Here is a 22,464-nt window from a genome sequence, read left to right as displayed (position 1 = left end):
GCCAATTTTCTCAGAAGCTGCACTGTAGGAGGAAACTGCAGTACTTAGAGGAAACCTATCCGAACACTGGGAGAACATCCAACTCCACACAGATACCGTAGCACTCCAGGAATTTAAATCCAGGGCCCCAAGGCTGTGAGGCAGAAATGCTTAGTATTCCACCACTGTGACACCCATGAACAGCGGTGTTTTGAATTTTATTCTGTAATCCTGTGGGATCCAGTACAAGGAAATTAAAGCTATGCTCATGCATTTTAGTTTTGGATAAAATTTGAGCAGCTGAGTTTATACACAATGCAATATTTGTAACATATTTGTAGACCAGCAAGTACTATTTTACAATTATCAAGCCCTAAAAAGACAAAATAGCATATTTTTTGGTCTGAACTTTACATAAAAGTATCATTTTAAAGTTGGGTGAATGAATTTATGACAAATTGTCAGTTCATCTTTAAGCTTTTGGATCTACAGTGTTAAAACTCTGATGTGTAGAAAACTCCCATGGGCTTTTGGTTAGCATTTAATCGACAGCAACCTCAGTACCCATGCACAGATAGCAGGTGACATTGATGGCTATAAATCTCCAGTTTATTACAGTTTATACTATTATTAATAAAACAAAAACTAATTATAATAGTAATCAAAATTATGTATATAATACCCTTGAAGAATACCATTCTCACAATAAAGTGTCCCCACTTCACCTTATTAGGGTGTTTGTTTGGAAATTCTAGTCCAGAGGGAAGCATGCCAATTACTGCTTCATCTGCACCACTTAAGGTTTAAATTGAAAAACTTGTCAGGATGACAGGAGCTGAAAGAAAGTACGCCAATTGTTTTGATACACTTAACAACACATGGTGCATGAAGCTAGATTTTTCAGAATCCCTTACAATCGTCAAGAGAATGATTCATCATCGTCATCAACAAACCCTTGGCACAGTAGAAAACAAAATTCAGAAAACAAAATCATATATTTGTACAGTCCTCTGAACATATAAGGTGATCTCATTTCACACACTTTGGCAAAAGAAGTAATACATGTTGGTATATCCATAGCATTCATCCAATGATGATACAGTGTGTAGAAATAGAAATAACAGTGATAACTAACAATACTGCACATTTGCAATGAATTCTGACAGAAGAACAGAGTTATAACATCAGAATATCTCAGACATATCCCCTGATCTGTGAAGAGATTCTGGTAACAAATTATATTGTTAAGATCATCAACTGCCCTGAATTCATAATTAATGCTGAGTGAATCCTCCACTATTTTGAAATGTGACTGAAATAATATACAGTACGTGGTAATCAGTGTTAAGTGAGAGAACACTTCGCTAATTATGGACGTTTTGATGTCACTGTAAGATTATAGCAGTTTTCAATTATGCAGTTTGTCATGTAAGAGAACATAAATATTCATAATGAAATATAATAACTACTAATGACTGCTGAATAGCTGCCATATTCTGGTACTGATATTATATAAAAGCTTAATTAGCAAAGAGCTCACCCCATTTTGCATTAATGGCTGTTACGACATACCAATTTGGTGAAATGATGTCAAAGAAAAAGGAGGCTAAAGAATAAACTTCACTCTACCCCTTGTAATGTTTGTCTTGTACTGTATGTGGAGTTGTGCTTTTAAAGTGTTCTACTATATCTGTACATAATATCTTGGAAACATAAAAGCAATTATGCACCATCTGGTGGAGACTATGTGTAATCCTAATTTTTATCACAAGCTTGTTGCAGAATATTCATGAGTGCTTGTCCTTCACTTCCTTAAAATGCTCTTTTAAAAGGGACAAGGACTCATGATTTATGATTTGTAGTGTTACTGTAATTACACATGAACTAGCAGCATCAGTTCTATATTCACTGATTATATACATATGTCACCAAAAATGCCATGAGAAAGGGAGAATTCATCAGTTTTCTGAAAAGCTTTATCCAATACAGCGTTGTGGTACCTATCCCAGCAAGATCCTAAGACACAGTACATGTCCTAGAATATGCTCACACCCTCTGAAATAACCTTATTTCCCTCTGGGTTAACTGATATGACTGATGCAAATAAATGACTGATTCAAGCAAAAAGATCACATTTTAACTACAGTATATGTTCTGAAGCATACTTGTTACTTGTATGCTTTCATGCTTAGTTGTGTGGTAAAAAAAGGTGCTGTCCTTCAGATGACATATACAACCAAGGTCCTGACTCTCCCTGGTCATAAAAAATCCCAGGTACACTGGGGTTGTGTACATTGGGAATATTGAGTTCTCCAGGTACAATATGAATGCTGGGTACAGTAAATTGGGTCCCTTGATTATATTGAGTACATCAAGTACATCTACTGTAGTACATTGGATACATCAGGTACATTGAGTACACGGGTACTTTGGTTACATTGGTATCTATGGGTATTTTCTCAGATATGATTTTAGTTAAATGCCACTGGTTATGTTTCTTTTGAATATAACAGATTAATTAATTTACTATCAAAAGAATGCCAAAACATGGTATTGGTGCTACATAGGGTATATACAGTACAGTATGTTTACCCAGTTTCTTAAAACAGAACCTTAAAAAAGTCCTTTATTGCATTCCTTGCAAATTTACTGTATAACCCAAATGTATGATCTTGTCTCTGAAGCACTGGGTCTCTTCTCTAGACTTAAGAATCACTAGGTCTACTTCGTTTATCACTAAATTGTTTTTTAGTTGTGTCTGTGCAACTCTTCTGTCTCTTTGACAGGAAGGTTCACAGTTCTTGTCGCCTTTATAGAGTGACAGAGACAAAGATGTCTCAACGGGGGGGATGCATGGAAACTTATTTGTAAGCACGAAATGAGCACACATACCCTAATATCAGATAGCATGACTTACATGGCACTATATCAAAAAACAAAAGTGTAGATCAATTATTTGCAGAATCATTCCTGTAGAGCTGTAGTACACTGATTAGGGAGAAAATAAAATATATTCTGCATATAAGAAAATATTAGTTTGCCACACTACCTCAATAGGAATTTGCCCAAATAACAGAAAAACAGAAAATGTTAGTCCACATTATCACAGCTTAGTAATCATTACCTTTTTATCAAACTCAATGATGTTTGCTTGAGATATATTTGCACAACAGAGAAATGTAATTTGTAATACATTGCACATTGCACTAGGTGTCTTTTACAATAGGAGCCTAAAAGGTTGGACATGCATAGTCCACAGGGTGCAAAGCAAAACATAATACCACAGATGATGTTAGGCTGTTTAGCTCCATGATATTTCTATGACCTTTACAGAAACCCCTGCACAAAACTAACAGTTCCCTACACAGTTCTCTGTGGATTCCATTTCAGTCGATCCCTGCTGTCCGCAACATTTACAGAAATGTCCCTTTTCTATTTATGACTAACCCTGTAGTAAAACCTCAAGACTTTTTAGATACCTGTTTTTTTTTCCTCCCTTCAGATTAAGATGACTGTATTTGTGAAAAGTCATGTGTAATTTTTGCATTTGTTTTCCATCCGATTTCTAGGATCTGTATCGGTGCATTTACATTTGTTTATAAATTACAAATATCTTGTCCAAACACAAGCAGTAAGAGTAAAAAAAGTATTTGCATATTCACTAACACAACCAAAGTGGGTGAACAATTGAAACCCAAATGGTTATAACATCCATACATCACTAAATTATTGTGATCCTGTCATTTAATTGAAAGCAAATGCAAATTTATCATTCAAATTGGTAAAAGTATGAAAGAATAGGGAATATGTGTGCTATGCCCACACAATTTCATCATAATGAATCCATTTTCTGAACGTGTTGCCAATCGTTCTTAACCGTGAAATTAGTATATGTTTTCTACACCATATTTTTCCATCCATAGTTGTTGGGAAACAAACTAAAAGTATATTGCTAGAGAAAGGCTATACTTTTCCATTATGCTCACAGTGTTCTTTTTGATGCAATTGGGTCGATTGAGTCGCATGAGCCAAACAAATAACACTGACAAATACTTTAGTCCCTTTTTTTTATATATGTATTGTATCCAGCTTGTCTGGGAACATTATTTCAGTATTGCCAAGTTTCTTATCTTCTGCTTATGGCATTTGAACAGATATTCTTGACCAAGAAAATATCCAAATTCTGTGGTACATCCTTTGATATTTTGTAGGGGACTTTATATATGTATTAATATCACAAATTACCACTTTAAATATCACAGTATGGTATTAAATATTTTACATTAAAATATACTAAAGTTTCTTTCATGTGTTATATCCGCCATTCTGCAGCATCTCTGAGCCCAAGGTTGTCCTGGGGAACCAAAGCATTTTCACGAGAGCTCACAGTTTCCCATCAATCAAAAATGTAACAAAGGCAGAAAGAGAAAAAAACATATGAACGTTTTATAGAATTTATTACCAATGTTTCAAACACTTACATTTCAATACATTATTATTCTTTAAGTCTAATTGGGTTTCCTTAAACTTCATATATTTAAACAAAAATAATCTTTGACTTTAAAACAACAATATATTAAAAGACAAAAACAGTCTGTACATTAAAATACTGAGAAAAGTAACCATGTAACTCAATACTGAAAAGCACTTTAAATATTACTCAATGCAGTTGTGACAGGACCTCCCAATACTCCAGAAAAGTGTCTTCAAGATTAAAGCTTTTTAGTCAAAACAGTATACCTTAAAGAAAATCAGACTTAATTCTTTATTCTTACAGTTTAAAAATCTTATCAGCATAAAATGTCTCCATAGTAAACAAAATGGGCATCAGGACACATTGATCTTCAAAAAGAGTAAAATGTTTTATTATTTATATATAAATCGACACTAAAATAAATAAAATAATGATCATAATTTTATAAATATAAAATAGTAACAATAATTTATTTTTATCCACCACAAAAGCTATCTTCCCAGTAATTTAGCTCAGAAACCAGGTTTTGCATTTTTCATATTTCATTGTGTTATGGCTATTTTAAATCTTTTAGTAAATTTAATTGCATTGCCAATTTTGCCTATTATGGTTTAAAGAAATCAGTAAAATGCCTAATTACATTTAGCCCATTAATCACAACTATGACATTTAATTTGTACTTGTTGAATTGATAAATCATTGAAAACATTTTTGCAGCAGGCAAGTAACGACACTATTAAGGTAATAAAATAAATTATCTTTGATAGACTTCAAGAAAAAAAACTGGACAGTTAAAATAAGCTAAAATGTAATTTCTGATACATACCTTATAGGTTTTATAATTCCTTATAATGGTATGTTAAATTTTATTAAAAAGTTTATTTTCTGTTTCTAGGATATACCATATCTTTGCGTTTACCAAATACTACTGAAGAGAAATGTTATTTGCCATCACTTTCTATAGAAATGCAATGAAATAGAACTCCCATTATCACAGCCATTAGGGTTATGCATTGCTGGCATAAAACACTAACTTAAGTAATCACAGTCATTCTGCAAATGCCCTGCTTTTACTGAATCGACTACCCATAATTCTGACACAATTTTAAACTTCTTGGTAAAACATCTTCTTAGTCTTCTCAAATCTAACACATGGGCTTGGTCACTCACAATAACATGAGAGATCCCTTCCTCAAATTTTGAGGTTACATGCGCTCCATGAAACCTGAGCTCTAGAGCCCGAATGTCCAAACTCGATCCGTGGATTAAGCTGCTTAAATCTCCAATGACAGCATAGCGATCTACATAAACTCTCAAATGCCTGAACATGCTGTTTGTCAAAGTATCCCATGAATACCTTGATTCTATATCAGCAATGTCATACAAAGAGGCCTTTTCATCTACTTCCGTTTTACTAATCCTGCTGAAGACCTCCTTCAGTTCTTTCTCATCTGTGTCTGCATAATAGCTATCCCCAAAGCAATCATACTCTGCTGCAAAGTGTTGTTTTGTGGATGGGGACATATGGATCATGTGACGAGGCTGCCATGGCACACATTCTTTCTTCTCCAAGCACTCCAAAAGCCACTCTGCCTGGACTACATCATACTCGTTTGCTGAAATTAGATTTTTCACCCTCACATTTTGTACACCAGCAATTACACAGTAAGTATCTTTGCCAGGATTCTGAACTATGACTCCCCCGCACTGGGCCACTACTTTTTCGAGGTCTGCCTTTGCGTACTTCTCATTTCCACTCATGACACAAAACTCCACATCCTCAAACATATCTGAAACTTTGCTTACGCTGGAAAGATCCTGGGACTTCAAGTGATCAATTATACCAATGACCTTCTTAGGTTTTGACACAACTTTTCGTTTCTTCTTGTCAGGCTCATCACTTAAATGCACGTGACGGGATGCCAGCTTTCCAGAAGCCTTGTCACGGAAGAGGTCCAAATCTTTCAGCGTCATACACTCATACCACTCCTTGTCATCCCTTATTTTTTCTATCCTAGGAAAGCGCAAAGTGCATTCCGTTTTATACATGTCACTATCCACGATTTCAGCAGCCTTTACCTGGATTATCACTGATTTGCAGGGGTCAATGTAAACTTCTGGTTTTTCTGTTCCACACAATACAGTAGCTGGTGGATCCTTCTTACGGTAGGGCTTCCAGTACTTTGCCAGTTTCAGGCCCAGGTCATAAAGTTCTTTCATTGTATAACCTGAACCAACACGACAAAAAGAATGAAACACAGATGGCTTTTCACCATTTGCAGGCGTTTCAGCTACAGCGCACAGAAAATGAGACATCATTCCACCTCGAAGGCCTTTTCCCCAGTAACCTCCAACAATCAAGAGGTCAAGTTCATCCATCAGACCATCAACATATTCTGGCTTTATCTTGAGCCATCCCTCTCCTCGCTTATCTGGCTTGTAAACAGACAAAGGATCCTTTACCATGATTCCCTCTTCTCTTTTATCGATGGCTTCATTGAGGGAATCTATGACTTCCTGCTTGCTCCTTGCTTCAATTTTGGGTACAATGTGTATCCTTCCTGGAATGGGAGTCAAGACGGTTTCAAGAGTTTCATTTCGTTTTCTTAGGGTCTCATGGCCCAGTTTCTGGTTGTTCACCAACAGAACGTCAAACACACAAAAACATGTCAGCAAATCTGAATCCTCCACCATTCTCTTGATGTCAAACTTGCTACCTTTTTGCATGAATGTCTGAGTAGTGGGATTATATGCCATCATCTCACCATCTAAAATGCAGCTTATAATATGGGACTTGAAGACATTGTGAATAAAAGGAGTCAAAGATCCTTCCAACGGAGAGCCCCCGAACTGCTGAGTGTAATCATACCCGTTGCGCGAGAAGTACTTATACACATCGCCATCTTTGTGAAGCTGCATGCGCTCCCCATCCAGCTTGGTTTGGATGTAAAAACTCTGGTTGTTCATTTGCTTTTCAATTTGCTTTATGTTTGCAACAGCAGCAAGCATGGGTTTAAATGCTGAAAAAAGCCCAATAGAAACATTATTAAGAGAAACCGAAGGGTCGTGAAGTTCTCTGCATACTTTGTTAAGATCTGTGGTAACATTGTGCAGCTCTGTAGCATCCAAATGAAAGACACGGAAGACAGTTTCCTTACTGATTCCCAGTTTCATGTCTTTAAGGATCATACGGATAAGCCACTTTTGCTCCAAAGCTGAGCTTTGAGTGATAAGCTGCAGGAGATTTTTTTTTACAAGGTCCTTCCGTTTTCCAGCATTGTTGCTGGCAACGGAATCCAAGAAATCATTTACCTCTTTTATGGTTAGCGTTCCTTGGTCTGGGCACCTTTTCTTGATAACAAAGTAAGCCATGACAGCAAAGTCGCCTGCCTCTCCTTGTGATGTAGTGGGTGCTCTATAGTTTAGGAGTTTCTTCGCCTCCCCACCATCCTTCGGCAAGCCCAAAACTTCAATGTAAAGTTTGGCAAGCATGTTTTCCTTTATCCCATAAGCCATTCTCTCACGTTCCAGCTGCGGAAGAATAAGCCGCATCGCTGGGTAAAATGAATCAGTTGTGTTGGGGTCATTCTTGTGGAGCGCTGCATGGAACCCCCTCCAGGAATCTATAAAGTCTTTCAAGTGTCTTGTTTTCTCTGGCCTTGTTTTTGTTCGCTGAATTTTTTCTAAAGTTGTACACAAGTGTGCAAACGGAACTTGAGATGCAACTGTGTTCTCGGGCGCAGACAAGGATTGAGCTGCTTCGGCCATTCTCGAAACGATTCCTTCAAAGAACATAAACATTTCAGTTACTGCACAAGGCATATACAAAATTTTAAACAATAATTCTGAAATAAGTTTGTGTAATTCGATATTTCCATTTATCCACTTTAGATGGGAAAAAAAAAACATTACATGTTGTTTACTTTGAAATAAAACAGAAAGCCTAAAAATTAGGAAAACTGTTGCTTACAAAAACAAAGGTAACCTATAACAAGCACTTTTTAGGAAGCTTCTTAAACTGGAATTATGTATGCAACATATACATGATGAATTTAGCAGGTTTCAGGATTTGCTCTGCATTCACAATATTGGCTCAATGGAAAAAAATCAAACCGAGTAAAAAAAAAAAAGCACTCTCACTTTGTACATTTATACCTGACATACTTTACATTTTTGTTTTAGACATAATTTAATAATAATTCTCTGTGTACCTCCTGCTGGTGACAACTATCTACAATATACTTGCATGCATTTTTAATTGTAAAATAAATCACAATAATTTAACATTTAATTGTTTAAATTAAAAAAAAAAACACAGAAATGTGTATTTTCACTTTACTTAAACCTCATTGGACTGTTACCTGGATTTTTAAGATGTAAATTATGCCCCGTGTGTCACTTTTGATGTTAAGAACTTAAAGGGGGACATTTTGGGGTTCTAAAGAATTGTCATTGATGAGTGCATTTCAAACCACAGGGATAGTACAAAGTAAACGATAATGCGTAAATCCTCCAATTAACATCACAAAATATACGAATAGTGTCATATTGCCATCATTGTCTGGGATTCAGACATTCATTGTAAACAAGGAGGCTTGTGAATACATCTCTTTTAATCCAATAGAAATATTGCTATTAGTCATCACATTATACTATACATGAATAAGTGCAATTTAAATGAATTCAACTTTGAGACAGTTTTGTGGACAAATAATACTTACTTGTTAATTGCATGCAGATCACGCTGGAACATTTCTGCTGTGAAATGTATTTTACACAACTTGTACTTATTCTCTTGTACATTGCACTGAATCTCATGAAGAAACTTGTCAATGGGCCCAACATAAGTGCCTTTGTTAATTACTCATCTCTTAGTTGAATATCCCCAGGAAAAGGAAAATTCAGACTTTCTGTTGATCCAAAGCTGCTGATCTCTGTGTGCAAACACTACGTTCAGCACAGTCAAATGCTCCACAGTGAGGCACCGTTTAAAGTATACAAGGGAGTTGAAAAAGCCAGAAAAGGATTAAAGTTGTTTGAAGACCAAACAACTTTGCTTCCAGGTACTAGTGATTATTAAGGGCCGTTTTTACGTCACAATCCATGTGAACTCTCGCCCTTGGCCAGACCAGCTGTTTGTGACAACATGGCGACCATGTACTTTCACAAAGTACACGCCTTTATGCTTAATTCGAAATTTGTAAAATTTTGCTATACCGTCGATAAATGTATTTTGTTCCCGAGATTTCATACCCGGTCTGAGCAATTGGGACTGCAGTTCCCCTTTAAGAGGCATATTGTTGTTTGCAGGAGAAATAAGATGATGGGTTTTTAAGACTACATCAGCTCAATATACTCTATCACGTAATATTGCAATATAGGAATTCACGCGCCATATTAAATTATCTGCTAAGAACCGCAATAATCAACTGATAAATACATAAACTCTTCTTAAAAATGTTAAATAATTGACAAATGTATTTTAGAACAGTATAATGCAGTACTGGAACACATCTAAAACAATTTAACAACCAACGTATTATACAAATAGTTATTGTTCCGTGCAAGACATGTCTTTGGACTTTCGTAAACAAATCATTTATCTGTCACAAATGGCAAAATAGGTACATTCAATAAATAAAAGAGTTTCTGGAGAGCCGACTTAAATAATTTAGAATACATCTTGATAGCTATAAATATCGATATGTAAGTTTAACATGTTAAAAACAAAACTTTAGAAAACACAAAGGCTACAAGAGTTTAAGAATTTACTGTAAAACTCAAATAATCGCAATTTTTGAATTTGAAAGATATACTTAACCAAACAAAGGCAATACCTACCGATTTCTTTATTTTATCTGGAGAAAATAATGTCTTGGAAAATTTAAAAAACACAACCTCTTCCGCCTACAGTAGTTGGAAACTAGAAAACGCAGGTGAACTACATAACCACTTCCGTGTTAAAACTATGGACAGGAAGCCGACTGCAGAAGAGGACCCCTTCCAACAGAAACAAACTGTAGCAATCCTACGAGCTGTACTTTCGGAAATAATAACACGTAATACAAAAAGAAGAATGCTACACAGTAGTAAAAACAATGCTACATTATCCCTGTACTTCAGCTAAATTTATTTCTAGGCTCTGGTATCTCTTTTATTTGCCGTTTAGCGACTCTTGTACCCACTCGGAATTTTAGAAAAGTGACAACAACTTCCTGGGAGTCTCAGGAAACAGTACTGTATATAGCAGTAATTTTTGAAGACAACCAAAGATTAACAAAGAACATATATAAAACATACCTGTTCCAGGTGTTGTAATGGAAAACTGAGGATCAGGAGGATGAGAAGGAAGTAAGTCTACCTTTATCTGAACGTAGTCCCGAGTGTGTTTACTCCTTTACCTCAGGTTTACCAGGTTGGATCGCCAGCTGTTACACCGCAGCGTGTGGTCACTGCTATTTAACACAAAAGAGTACGATGATCCACTCTTTCTGCTTTGACGATTGTGGACTCTATAAAAACAATAATTTGCAAAAGCAGTTGTATCCGTTGAAGCCGGCTATGAATCTCTAGGGTGAAAATATACCCTATCTTTTTTTTTTTTAACGCTGATTGTTTCAAACATGGCTTCATGTAGGTTGATGTTGTGTTTTTTGTTGCTGGGTCGCAACGATTCAACTGTCACATAACATTTTTCGGAAGTGTAACTGAAAAGTGTCAGGCTGATGATTGAAACTGTTACAGTCAAAATTAAGTTAACTAATTTTTTGTTCGTTATTTTGCTCCAAACGGCTGCCTTTTTTACTGAAGTGGGTAGTGCTTTCTGTAGTGAAGGGTCATGTTTAAACTAATTTTTCTGCTGTCAGCTGAACCTAAAGTCAAATTGGTTATTAACTACATCTTGCTCAGATTGAGTTATGTCGTCTTTTATTACTGAAGTTGAAACTAAAACGTCATAAAATATGAAAGTCATTATTGAACATAACATAGCTTAACATTTTTAACTTCTTTCATCCCAATGTATTTGAAACATGTAGACAGCATAGTATCAAGGAATGCTCTTGTTGATTATACTTGTGATGTGTATTTGTTCCGTGCTCAGTTTCATGACAGCAATACTGTAGTTTCAAGATTAAGAAGTTGGAGGCTTTTGATCAATCCTTTACTTGTTAGTAAGGATTTTGTCATTCTGTGCCAAATTAATGTATCTTAATTTCACATTTGAATAGATTTCCTCATTGATTTCCATTTATTTGCTGTAAATGTCAAATTTTAAAATGTGCCTTTGATAGAATATCAGGCTACATAAAATCAAGAGTGGATTTTTGTACATTCCAGATTGTGGGGAAATAATTGGTTTAATCTGATGTATTTTTTCTACATTCATTTGCCAGGATTGTTTGATCGGTATATTAATTAAAATGTAGCAAGCTTTTTTTTTTAATTATTTGACTCAGAGATTGTAAAAAAAATTAAAAGCATAGTTTCACGTAGCAGTCATCAGTAGTTAATCCAACCTGTCCCTTTTTTGATATTGTTGTTAATAGAGGTCAGATATCATACATAAGGACATGTCTGTAACAACCATGACCCAGTGTGAATTCCTTGAAGACTTATACGGTTTTTCATGGGACCTTTTGGAAAAATCTGAAATTAAAATGGCACACTAAGTTCGAAATCTCTATGATGCTTGGTTTCAGAAAGCAACAGTTAAGAAAACGTCAATTTTAAAAAAATGCAATATGGAGTCCAAAACATATGACATTCCAAAGACTTTTCACATGGGACTTGGATAATCTTTTATAGTTCTGCTGCTTTTCGTGAATTTGTCCAAGTCTTTGGATTTCAAAGGCTTTGAAAAAGTAAAAGAAAAATAAGATTGCTTGCAAAAAATTATGCAGAACATTGGTAAAAAAGGTTTACTTTTTATTTTAAAAAAGGTTTATTTTAAAATGGATGTTTAAGAACTTGACTGGATTACATTTTTCATGATACATTCCTCTGTCACACTGGAATTTCATAGATTGTTTGCACTCATATTTTAAAAATCCTGTTGAAACATTCCAGTTTTGATCAAAAGCTGAAAGTGACAAAATCTTACACTCTGCTAAAATGTTTTTTCTTAATACCTAAACAGAACAGATTAGTCTCTGAGTCAGAACTCACAAAGTTTCAAAGCTAAAGTTAATCATAATTTCTTTGTGACAGTATAGAAATAATAATACCTTGTCAAAGCGCTTTACAGGTAATGGGGACTCCCCTTCACCACCACCAATGTGCAGCATCCACCTGGATGATGCCATGGCAGCGATAGTGCACGAGTATGCTCACCACACATCAGCCATTAGTGGGGAGGAGGATAGTGATGAAGCCAATTCATAGATGGGGATTCTTAGGAGGCCATGATTGATAAGGGCCAATGGGAAATTGGCCCAGGACACCAGCATATCCAGGATCCAGTCAGGACCTTGGTTTTATGTCTCATCCGAAGGACTGCACCTTTTTTTGCACTAGTGTCCCAGTCACTATACTGGGGCATTAGGACCTTCACAGACCACAGGGTGAGCGCCCTCTACTTGCCACACTAACACCTCTTCCAACAGCAACCTTAGTGGGTTGCTAGGCAGGTCTCCCATCCAGGTACAGCCCAGGCACACATCTGCTGAGCTTCAGTAGGTTGAAAATTGTGAGTTGCAGGGTGATCTACAGTAGCTGCTGGCTGGTAGTCATTTTACAGTCAGTTATAGCAGTTAGTTATCTTACTTGTACTTTTTGATGAAATTTCTTGTTGCACTTTTGTAAGTGCAAGAGATTGTAGTACTAGTGAAGATAAAACTAGGATTCTACAATGTAGTAGTGTGCTTAAAGTGTGCCATCAGTGATTTCCCTTGGCATTGCTGTATACTTTTAACAGGCACAGCAAAAATGAAAAACTAATGACGCAGCATATATTGATGTAAAAATACTGTGCCAATAATAGTCGGGAACTTTATTTGGAGCATGGTGGATATCTCTGAAACAGTGGTTTTGATATAATAAAGAGAGAGTAGAATAAGATAGCTGTTACTGTTTGAAGTTGAAATGCTAAACATGTTTGAATTTCTAATGAAAAGGCCAAAGGGATGTGTTATGATCTCGTATGCATACTTAATTCAATTTTCAGTTCAAACTTCATCATATTCCCTAGAGGAAGGTCTTATTCCACCTTCCATCTCGGAGACAAGACCGAGAAGCTCTTTCTACAATCTGTACAAATACATGTATATGCCAGATGAATATCTCTGCTGGCCCTGAAAGGCTTCTTTCAAAACACACTTAAGTATAGCATCTGTTATCTTCAGGATTATCATCAAACAAAATTGATTTCATAACTCACCGTCCTTAATAGTGTTCTGTTTCATGCGTGTTAGAACAGGGGGTCTTGAGTTATCAGAGTACTATGTTTGTATTGTAAGAGTTTGCTTCAGATATCTTATTTTAAATTAAAACTGTTTTTTTAATCTTGAAAAAGATGGTCCAGTTTAAATCTAAAACAAGTAATACCAAGATCAAAGGCCAGATGGCAGCAGAGGAATTAAAGCATTAGTATTATTAATGATAGCTTTTGAGGATGTCTGTGAATTTTTTCTCAAACAAAAAATATAATTGCCCCTAATTAACAAAAAAGTTCTAATCCCAACAGTTTGGGTATTTTACTTTTTAGTGTTTCATATTCAACACTAAAAAAATAACAATGATTATTTTTGTGTTTCTGCAGCACATACTATATGAAGTTTAGACAGAGGTTTTGTGTTAAGGGCAGATTTCATATTATTTTTTCGTTTGCTGTGCAGTTTGTTATTACATTTATTTGATGTATTCATTGTTATTTTGTTGGGATTATTAGTAAACGTCACAGCCACGGGATAGGCCAATATAAATCAAGATGATGTAAAACAGTCAATGCTTAATAGCTAATATTACCATCTTCCTACCATCTGTTTTACAAGAAATGGTATAGCATGTTAAAAAAATATTCTTCCTAGGTTGGAATGAGTTATGACCAAACACAATTTTTTTTTTACTAAGACAACCTTTGACTAGTCTAAATATAAGCATATGCATACATTATTACATAGTTCAGGTAGGTAGCTATGTCAGCATGCATAGTCTGCATAGGACCAAGTAATAGGTTTATTCCTTGCTGAAAAGAGGAGAGAGAAAACACAACGTTTCGGCCAAACGTTGTGTTTTCTCTCCCTTTTCAGCACGGAATAAACCTATTACTTGTTCCTTTGCATTATTACATTATGCCCTTCCATCCATTTTCTAACCACTTCTTCTAATTCAGGGTCACAGGGAGCCACAGTCTATTCAACCAAGCAACGGGCAGAGGCTGAGGTACACCCTGGATAGCACACCAGACCATCACAGGGCAGACATACAGACACAAACAGGCTCACACCTAGGGTCGGTTTTCCTGGAAGGCATTTAGTCTACCAGCATGTGTTTGGACTGTGGGAGGAAACTGATGTGAATAGGGGACAACATACGAACTCCACGCAGATGGCTCCCCAGATCTGGATTTGAGCCCAGGCCCCCAGTGCTGCAAGGCAGCAGTGCTAACCACAGCACCACCATGCTGCCACATTAAAAAAACCAAATGCGTATTTTCTTGAATAGTGTTCAGATTATATTTAGAATAAAACTGCAAGCTGAATCACTTTACAAGAAATTCCTTGGCTGGGAATAGTTTTTATTGTAAATTACCCTCAACATGATTATGAACCATAGGAATATCTCAGCTTCAGTTTGCCTTATACTTATACTATTCAATTTGCAATATACTTATACTTGTGTAGGAGTGGGATTTGTAATGCTTATGGGGTGTTTTAAAAAGGAGTTCTATAGATTTCAGAAATAAAAACAAGCATTGCCCTAGATGTCATGCAAATGACAGATGGGAAACAGAGAGAGACTGTGAAAGGACATCCATGCTATTAACTTATGTGTATATGGTTATTTTTAAATGGAATGTGTTCTCCAATTGAGAGGAAATAAAACTGGTTACTCAAACCTAGTCTTGTAAGAACAATGAGCATTAAGATCTTATTAAATAGTTATATTAAATATATGACATTATTAATAGCTTACTTTATTTGCATATTATTTTATTATTTTGAGTGATTTGCTGTTTCATTCTTTTACATTATCCTAAGAACATTAGAATTATTTGGAATAATAAATACCCCTAAAAATCACTAAAAAGACTTTACAGAATGGACTACTCTTTGGGTGTTCCACAACATGAAAGAAAATTACAAAAATGTTTTTATTATTGTTAAAAATCCCTGACAAGGAACATGTTTAAAATTACAGCTGAACATTAAAATCAGTATGGTAGTACTTGCCAGAAATCACAATAGATTTCTTTCTGTGGGAAATGGAGCCCTTGAGTATCTAAGACCTTTGTGAAAATGCATGATCTATTTAAATTTCTTTACAAAATCTAAATAGGAACAGTGTTATGGGGTGTGAAATGTAGCCTGCTGTAAAGATCCACTTTTCACAAGAATAATATTATTAATGTTGAATGTGCTTTGCACACTTCAAGTCCATAATCAAACAGGGGACATTTAAAAGTACCCCTAAGAAAATACATAGAGAGTGAAGTAACAACTGGAATGTGCCTGCTCTTTATTGACGATAATGCTAAGCCGTTTGCTGACTTGCTAAAATGCTTTGACCTACAACAAAAACTGCCTAGTTGCAAAACAGTTGCCAAGTTCATTCAAACACAACATGTCAACAAAAAACAATACATTACATTGCTATTTAAAATAACATGTTAAAATGACTATATGCATTGTTGTAGCTGCTGGAAATATAAATGTACAGCTCTCTTGCATCTGGGTCATGCTACACCAATGCAGCCCAGAAGGATGTTTTGTGTCCAGATCTCTCAGGATATCTCTCGGGAGAAGAATCTGTGGGGTGTTTAAGAGTTGTTTAGTTCAAAAACACAAATCATTGCTTTTCTAGAAGAAAAATCCTTTAAGCTTTAAATGTGAAGTGAGAAAGTGGCCTTTGCCAGGAAAATAACCCAGGACTCAATTTAAAGGCTACTATGATGAAATAGCATCTTGAAGATGAAATGAATGGAGGTTTCAAGCAATAAAATATCATGAGTGTCAAACTCCTCACTTCAATGCACGTAATGCAACAAAATATGAAAAGGTTTGGGGTTTGGGGTTTGTAGACAAAAACTATTAATAGATAAACACCACATTGTGTGCTCTTTTTGTTATCAGCATATAAGTGTAAAAAACAAACTTGCATTTTCTTTAGTTTTCTGTGGTGGCGAGGAGGGCCTGTGAGTGACTCAACCAGTACAGACTCTCTCTCACTTAAGTGCAGGCAGAGGTTTGTGATCCAGGCCTTGGGGAAATGTGGGACTTGAATCTCATCTGTTTTCTCCAGCGGCAGTTCTTGCTTGTTTTCCAGTCTTGTTGCACTGAGTCAACACCTGGGGGGTTTACCTGCCTTGTAATTTTCTGCCCAGTGATTTTTGGAAGCACATTGTTCTTTTCAATTTTTTAGCTCCAGCAGAAGCACTTGTGCCCTGTGCCTCCCTCATAGTTGCCTCAATGGGGTTGATTTGGTCAGGTTGAACTATAAGGAGATACAATCAATACTAAATAATGGCATGACCCCACATGTGCAGCAGCTGCAATTATGTGTTTTAAGTATGAGGTAAATGATGTCCATTAGAAGGCAGACAACTTGATGTGAAACTTAATTACAGTCGGCGATACTAGTCATGACATACCAATTGTGACCAGGATTCCTCAAGTGCTGGTGCACAGTTTGACGAGGACTGCTGTGGTTGTTGGCCAGGGTTGTCCAGGTTCTTGGTGGGACAGTGTCCCTTATGACTTCCTGGCCACCTACAGACCTGAGAGGCCGTCATTGCGTGGGGCAGTCTACTTCATTTGGCGCTGAAATTCCATAATGTAACTGCTTAGCCTGTGTCTTGCAAAGAATGGTTTGAAGATGGATATGTCAATGGAGTTGGTCTCTCAGTGTAAATGGCTGAGATGCTCTATTGCACAGTTGGTGATTCTGGGTTGGGTAAGATATAAAAAATAACTGTTCTTTTAGGTACCTGCTGGATGTGGTGTTGGCATGGGTATTCATGTTAAAACCTCTACCAAAGCACATATTTGGAAGCTTAATGTAGAACAAACTTGTTGGGCTGCATATAAACATTTATTTATGTTATTAGTTTGATGCAGAAATATTTATACCATTTACAATGTTTGGTCCTATGGCAAGACTGAAGTATTAAAGCTGTTGTACAGAAGACTTATGCTACATGGCTATCTGTACTGAAGCATTCATGAGACGTAGAACTTTCTAAAGTGTTGAGGCTTTTGAATGAAATTAGACACGTCACGTGTGACTACTCCTTTTCCCACAAAAAAGGTGTATCATGGCAAATATCATCACTGAGTTTAAATATGTGGCCTATTTTGATACCTGATTGGTATCTTCTACTACACAGAATATAAGCAAAATCTGTTCAGTTCATAAGGATTTTCCTGGATTTTGTTTGCATAGACTGATTTGTCTTGTCTATGTTAGGTTTGACACAACATGATGTCGTGTAAGAGGTTTGATCTCTGTTACAGCACACATTATTTTATTTGCATAGTTTATAAAGGGGAATTCAAGCTTTTTTCCCTGTGTTTGCATTCTAATCTTCTTTAATATTTTATTGTATTTTTGAACATTAGAAATGTAATTCCTTTTTTTAATATTTGTTTTTTCCCTTTTTTGTAGAATACATGTGCTGTAGTCAGGTGCTCTTGCTATAGAAGAATCTACAATGGAAAAATCATGGAGGTTATGGACCATTGCTGAAAAGTGGTTGGTAAATCTTGCATCATGGTCTTGGGGTTTATGTCGCATCTCTCTCCTAGCTTTGATCTTAACGTTTCACTTGTACGGAGGCTTCATGCTCCTTGCTCTGATATTTGCTTCAGTGGCGGGTATATTGTACAAGTTCCAAGATGTGTTGCTCTATTTCCCAGACCAGCCCTCTTCCTCCCGCTTGTATGTTCCTGTGCCAACTGGGATCCCACATGAGAACATCTTCATCAAAACCAAAGACGGCATGTGTCTCAATCTTATATTCCTTAGATACACTGGGGATAATCCGGCGTTTGTGCCCACCATAATATACTTCCATGGAAATGCTGGCAATATTGGTCATCGAATACCCAACGCACTGTTAATGCTGGTCAATTTGAAAGTAAATGTGGTGCTGGTCGATTACAGGGGGTATGGCAAAAGTGATGGAGAACCAAGTGAAGATGGTCTTTATTTAGATTCAGAAGCAGTGCTCGACTACGTCATGAGCAGACCTGATATAGATAAAACAAAAATCATTCTTTTTGGTCGCTCTCTTGGGGGTGCAGTAGCCATCCACCTAGCATCTGGAAATCCCCATCGAATCTCAGCCATAATGGTGGAGAACACTTTCCTCAGTATCCCTCACATGGCCAGTACTTTATTTTCTTTCTTCCCCATGAGGTACCTTCCACTCTGGTGCTACAAAAATAAATTCCTGTCATACAGGAAAATTGCACAATGCAGAATGCCTTCGCTTTTCATCTCCGGGCTGTCTGACCAGTTGATCCCTCCAGTCATGATGAAACAGCTGTATGAACTGTCTCCATCCCGGACTAAACGGTTAGCCATATTTCCAGAAGGCACACACAATGACACGTGGCAGTGCCAAGGCTACTTCACTGCACTTGAACAGTTCATCAAAGACCTTCTAAAAAACCACACCCAGGAGGAAACCGTGAAATCGGCATCCAGTGTGACAATTATATGAAATGGTACATTTTAAATGAACTGGTTCGTTGTTAGTGAAGAGCTGTAACAGAATGTACATTTTTTAACATGTCTTTTTTGTGTGCACTTACATCAGTGGGATGAGCAGAGTTGGGGTTGGGGGTTGGGTAATATGGCAACTTCAATTCAAAAATGCCTTTATGTATCACTTTTTTGACAATGAGTGCATGGTAAACTCTTCTTCTCCTTTGTTTTTTACTAAGCTTCCCCAACCTGCAGTTTTCATCGGTAATTTTTTGGCAAATTAAACATTTTGCTTTAAGTTATGTAATTTCACCTCATGTGCTAACTTTTCTGGAAAGAGCTTGATCTTGCTGAAATTGAATCCGGTATTAATTTCAGTAAACAATAAATTCTCTGCATGTCTTCCAGGGAATAAAACCATACAAGAAGAAAAAATGCATTAATTGCTGTACTTTATAAACAAATAATGTTGTACGGTGATATGCTAAGCCATTTACAAACAAATTTGCCTGTATCTTAAATGTGTATAGAATTTTGATTTCAGTTGTAACATTTTATTGTGCTTTAAAAAAATATAAATACTTTAGTTATTATAATTACTTGCTTCTTAAATGGCCACATTTTCTAAATATGTTCCTGAAAAAAATGACAAGCTGTTAATATATTTTGCAGAGGAATGTTACTTTCAAGATAGTTGATGCTGGCAGGTTCGGTATGATATGCAAGTACAGTTAATGAGCAAGTGTTAAATACTATTTGCGGTTCTACATATTCAACTGTAATCTTACAGGAATCTTGCACGTTACTGTATATAGCCATGTGTGCTGCACTCTGTGTTTGGGCATTATCTGTAAGAATACAGTATACTCTCTTTAACACTTAGGCTCAAATTTAGGCAAAGTCCATCCCATTCTAAATTAAGGTAATAAACATAAATTTTTATCCTTTTTTTTTCTCATAAGCAATGCTTGAAAAAACAATGAGCTACATGATACTGATATTTTGTAAATGGCTAAATTGACTGGAGTGGTATACACTATTTCACATTTCTAAATGACAAATTACAGTTCACAGTCTTTGATGAACAGGAAAAATTGGAACAGACAGAAACTGATGAACAAGTAAACATTCAACTTGGCAGAAAAGAGGAATTTAATGAATATGTCTGTCTGGAGCCATGCTGTCCAATAGTTTCACTACTGTGGATCCTTTAGCATGAGTTCTGTGCCTGTGGAATATCCAGAGCAGGGATCTCCAGCCCTGGTCCTGGAGAGACCTAATCCAGTTAGTCTCATAGATCACCTGCTTTTAAATATTATCAGCACCTGCAAGCTCTTGACGAATCACACAACAGATTTATTTAATTATGAAAACTCTGATCCTTGAGGGCTTGAGTCTAAACTTCTTCATTTAACAATTGACCAGTTTGATTGATCACATTGAAGTAGTTCCCTGTATTTATGAAGCAGTGATTTAGAGATGACCTATAAAACCTGCTGGTTTGGGACACTTCAGGGCCAGGGCTGCAAACCCAGAACCAAGAGACTATGATGTTTGTTTTCCCTGGTTAGTGGCCCTATACTGGTTCAGAATTATTCAGAAGTAGTTCAGGTGGGCAGCTGCATCAGCATGCATAGTCTGCAAAGGAACAAGTAATAGGTTTATTCCATGCTGAAAAGAGAAGAGAGGAAACGCAACGTTTTGGCTGAAGAAGGCTTCACAGCCGAAACATTGTGTTTTCTCTCTTCTCTTTTCAGCATGGATTAACCTATTACTTGTTCCATTATTCACCAAATGTGTTGTTGAAATGGGGGAAAAATATTATAAAATAATATTTTACAACAGCTGGTGTGGAGATCACTTCTTTCCTTATCTTTTGTGGTTTTGTATTTTGATCTGAAATGTAAGAATTAATCTCTCAATTTCTGAGCTTGAAACAAGATAGTAGCAGGAGAATTGGAATCGATGAATCAACATGCTTAAAGTATGTAAAGTACCTTGTATCTATGAATGTGTGTACAGTTATTCTTTGCTTATCAAATTCAATTTGTTGACAGTGATGAAAATTAATCACCTTTTTCGAACTGGGCTCTTTGTTTCTGTGTTTATTATGGATAGCGGCCAAGAATTGTATACAGTCTGTGTGTAAGCTAACCATGATAGCTGTTTTACCACACTAATGTCTGGATGTGTGATTTTTCTATAAAATCCTTTTTTTTAATACACAATCACACTTTCTATTTTCTGTACTGGTACATGCAATAAATTATTAAAATACGATTGTACATGTTGAAGTTTGTCTGACTTGCAGTAATAACTTCTAATTCAAGCTGTGAGGTACTACAGGTTTCGGTTTTCACCCATTGTCCTTCCTGATCTATATGTTTGATTTCGATTCTGGTATAGTTGGAAAACAGGGTGGGTGGTTAACGCAGAAGTGGCAGAATTAGGAATATGCACTACACCTGTCAGAGTGGTGATTGAGTTTTAAGAAGCTCAAGCTTTACCATCTAAGCCCTTGTTTAGGATATTGTGATCGGTTTCGGTCACCATGCCACAGAAATGATATTAAGTCTCAGAAAGAGTTCAAAGAAAATAGTTCCTCTTGGCTACACAGACAAGTTAAAAAAGTATTTTCAGTCTAGAGCAGGGGTTCCCCACTTTTTTTGTCAGCTGAACCCCTTCAACCCTTCAAAATTATTTGCCCCCAAGTACCCCTTTTCAGATTTTAACTAAATCAAACCCTCTTAACATGCTTCTTTTCACTTTTTAAAATCTTAATATTGCTACTGTTGTTTTTCTTATTCTTATTATTACATTGTTATTTATTAATTTGACATTGACATTTCCATCAGAATCTCATGAACCCCTAAGGGTTCTTGAACCCCCCATTTGGGAACCCCTGGTCTAGAGCAAAGGTAAGATTTTATTCATGTACATAAAATGAAAAGAGTATGGAATGCTGAGGGGTATATATAGGGTCAAGCCATGGGACTGTTCACAGTACTGAAACAAGGACACAGCATTGTAATTGGAAGCTAAAAGGAAATTCAGTTAGTCCTGGAAGTAGTAATGGGTCTGTATGCAGAAAGGTGCACTCTCTGTAACTAGCTTCTCAGCCAGGGGTTGAAGACCCAAGCTCTTTA

General features: G+C 36.3%; 2 protein-coding genes across 5 annotated transcripts; one reads left to right on the top strand and one right to left on the bottom strand.

Moving 5' to 3' along the window:
- Positions 1 to 4,419: 4,419 nt before the first annotated feature.
- Positions 4,420 to 10,436, bottom strand: lig4 (ligase IV, DNA, ATP-dependent). Of its 3 annotated transcripts, XM_088597217.1 has the most exons (3): positions 10,295 to 10,404; positions 9,323 to 9,387; positions 4,420 to 8,235 (listed from the first exon to the last, which is right to left on the bottom strand). In XM_088597217.1, the coding sequence occupies exon 3, from the start codon at positions 8,219 to 8,221 to the stop codon at positions 5,483 to 5,485; it is 2,739 nt and encodes a 912-aa protein (XP_088453343.1). In that variant the 5' UTR covers positions 8,222 to 8,235; positions 9,323 to 9,387; positions 10,295 to 10,404; the 3' UTR covers positions 4,420 to 5,482. The 3 variants fall into 3 exon arrangements, with proteins under 3 accessions (XP_088453343.1, XP_088453335.1, XP_088453324.1); XM_088597209.1 differs by lacking the exon at positions 9,323 to 9,387 and having other exon boundaries at positions 10,295 to 10,436; XM_088597198.1 differs by lacking the exons at positions 9,323 to 9,387; positions 10,295 to 10,404 and adding an exon at positions 9,175 to 9,314.
- A 70-nt stretch (positions 10,437 to 10,506) lies between these two features.
- Positions 10,507 to 21,612, top strand: abhd13 (abhydrolase domain containing 13). Of its 2 annotated transcripts, XM_088597236.1 has the most exons (3): positions 10,507 to 10,804; positions 14,784 to 14,833; positions 18,275 to 21,612. In XM_088597236.1, the coding sequence occupies exon 3, from the start codon at positions 18,321 to 18,323 to the stop codon at positions 19,332 to 19,334; it is 1,014 nt and encodes a 337-aa protein (XP_088453362.1). In that variant the 5' UTR covers positions 10,507 to 10,804; positions 14,784 to 14,833; positions 18,275 to 18,320; the 3' UTR covers positions 19,335 to 21,612. The 2 variants fall into 2 exon arrangements, with proteins under 2 accessions (XP_088453362.1, XP_088453355.1); XM_088597229.1 differs by lacking the exon at positions 14,784 to 14,833.
- Positions 21,613 to 22,464: the final 852 nt, after the last annotated feature.

The sequence above is a fragment of the Lepisosteus platostomus genome, chromosome 2 (assembly GCF_059453375.1).
Source record: "Lepisosteus platostomus isolate fLepPlt1 chromosome 2, fLepPlt1.hap1, whole genome shotgun sequence".
Taxonomy (NCBI): Eukaryota; Metazoa; Chordata; class Actinopteri; order Semionotiformes; family Lepisosteidae; genus Lepisosteus; species Lepisosteus platostomus.
This window is presented reverse-complemented; position numbering and strand designations above follow the sequence as displayed.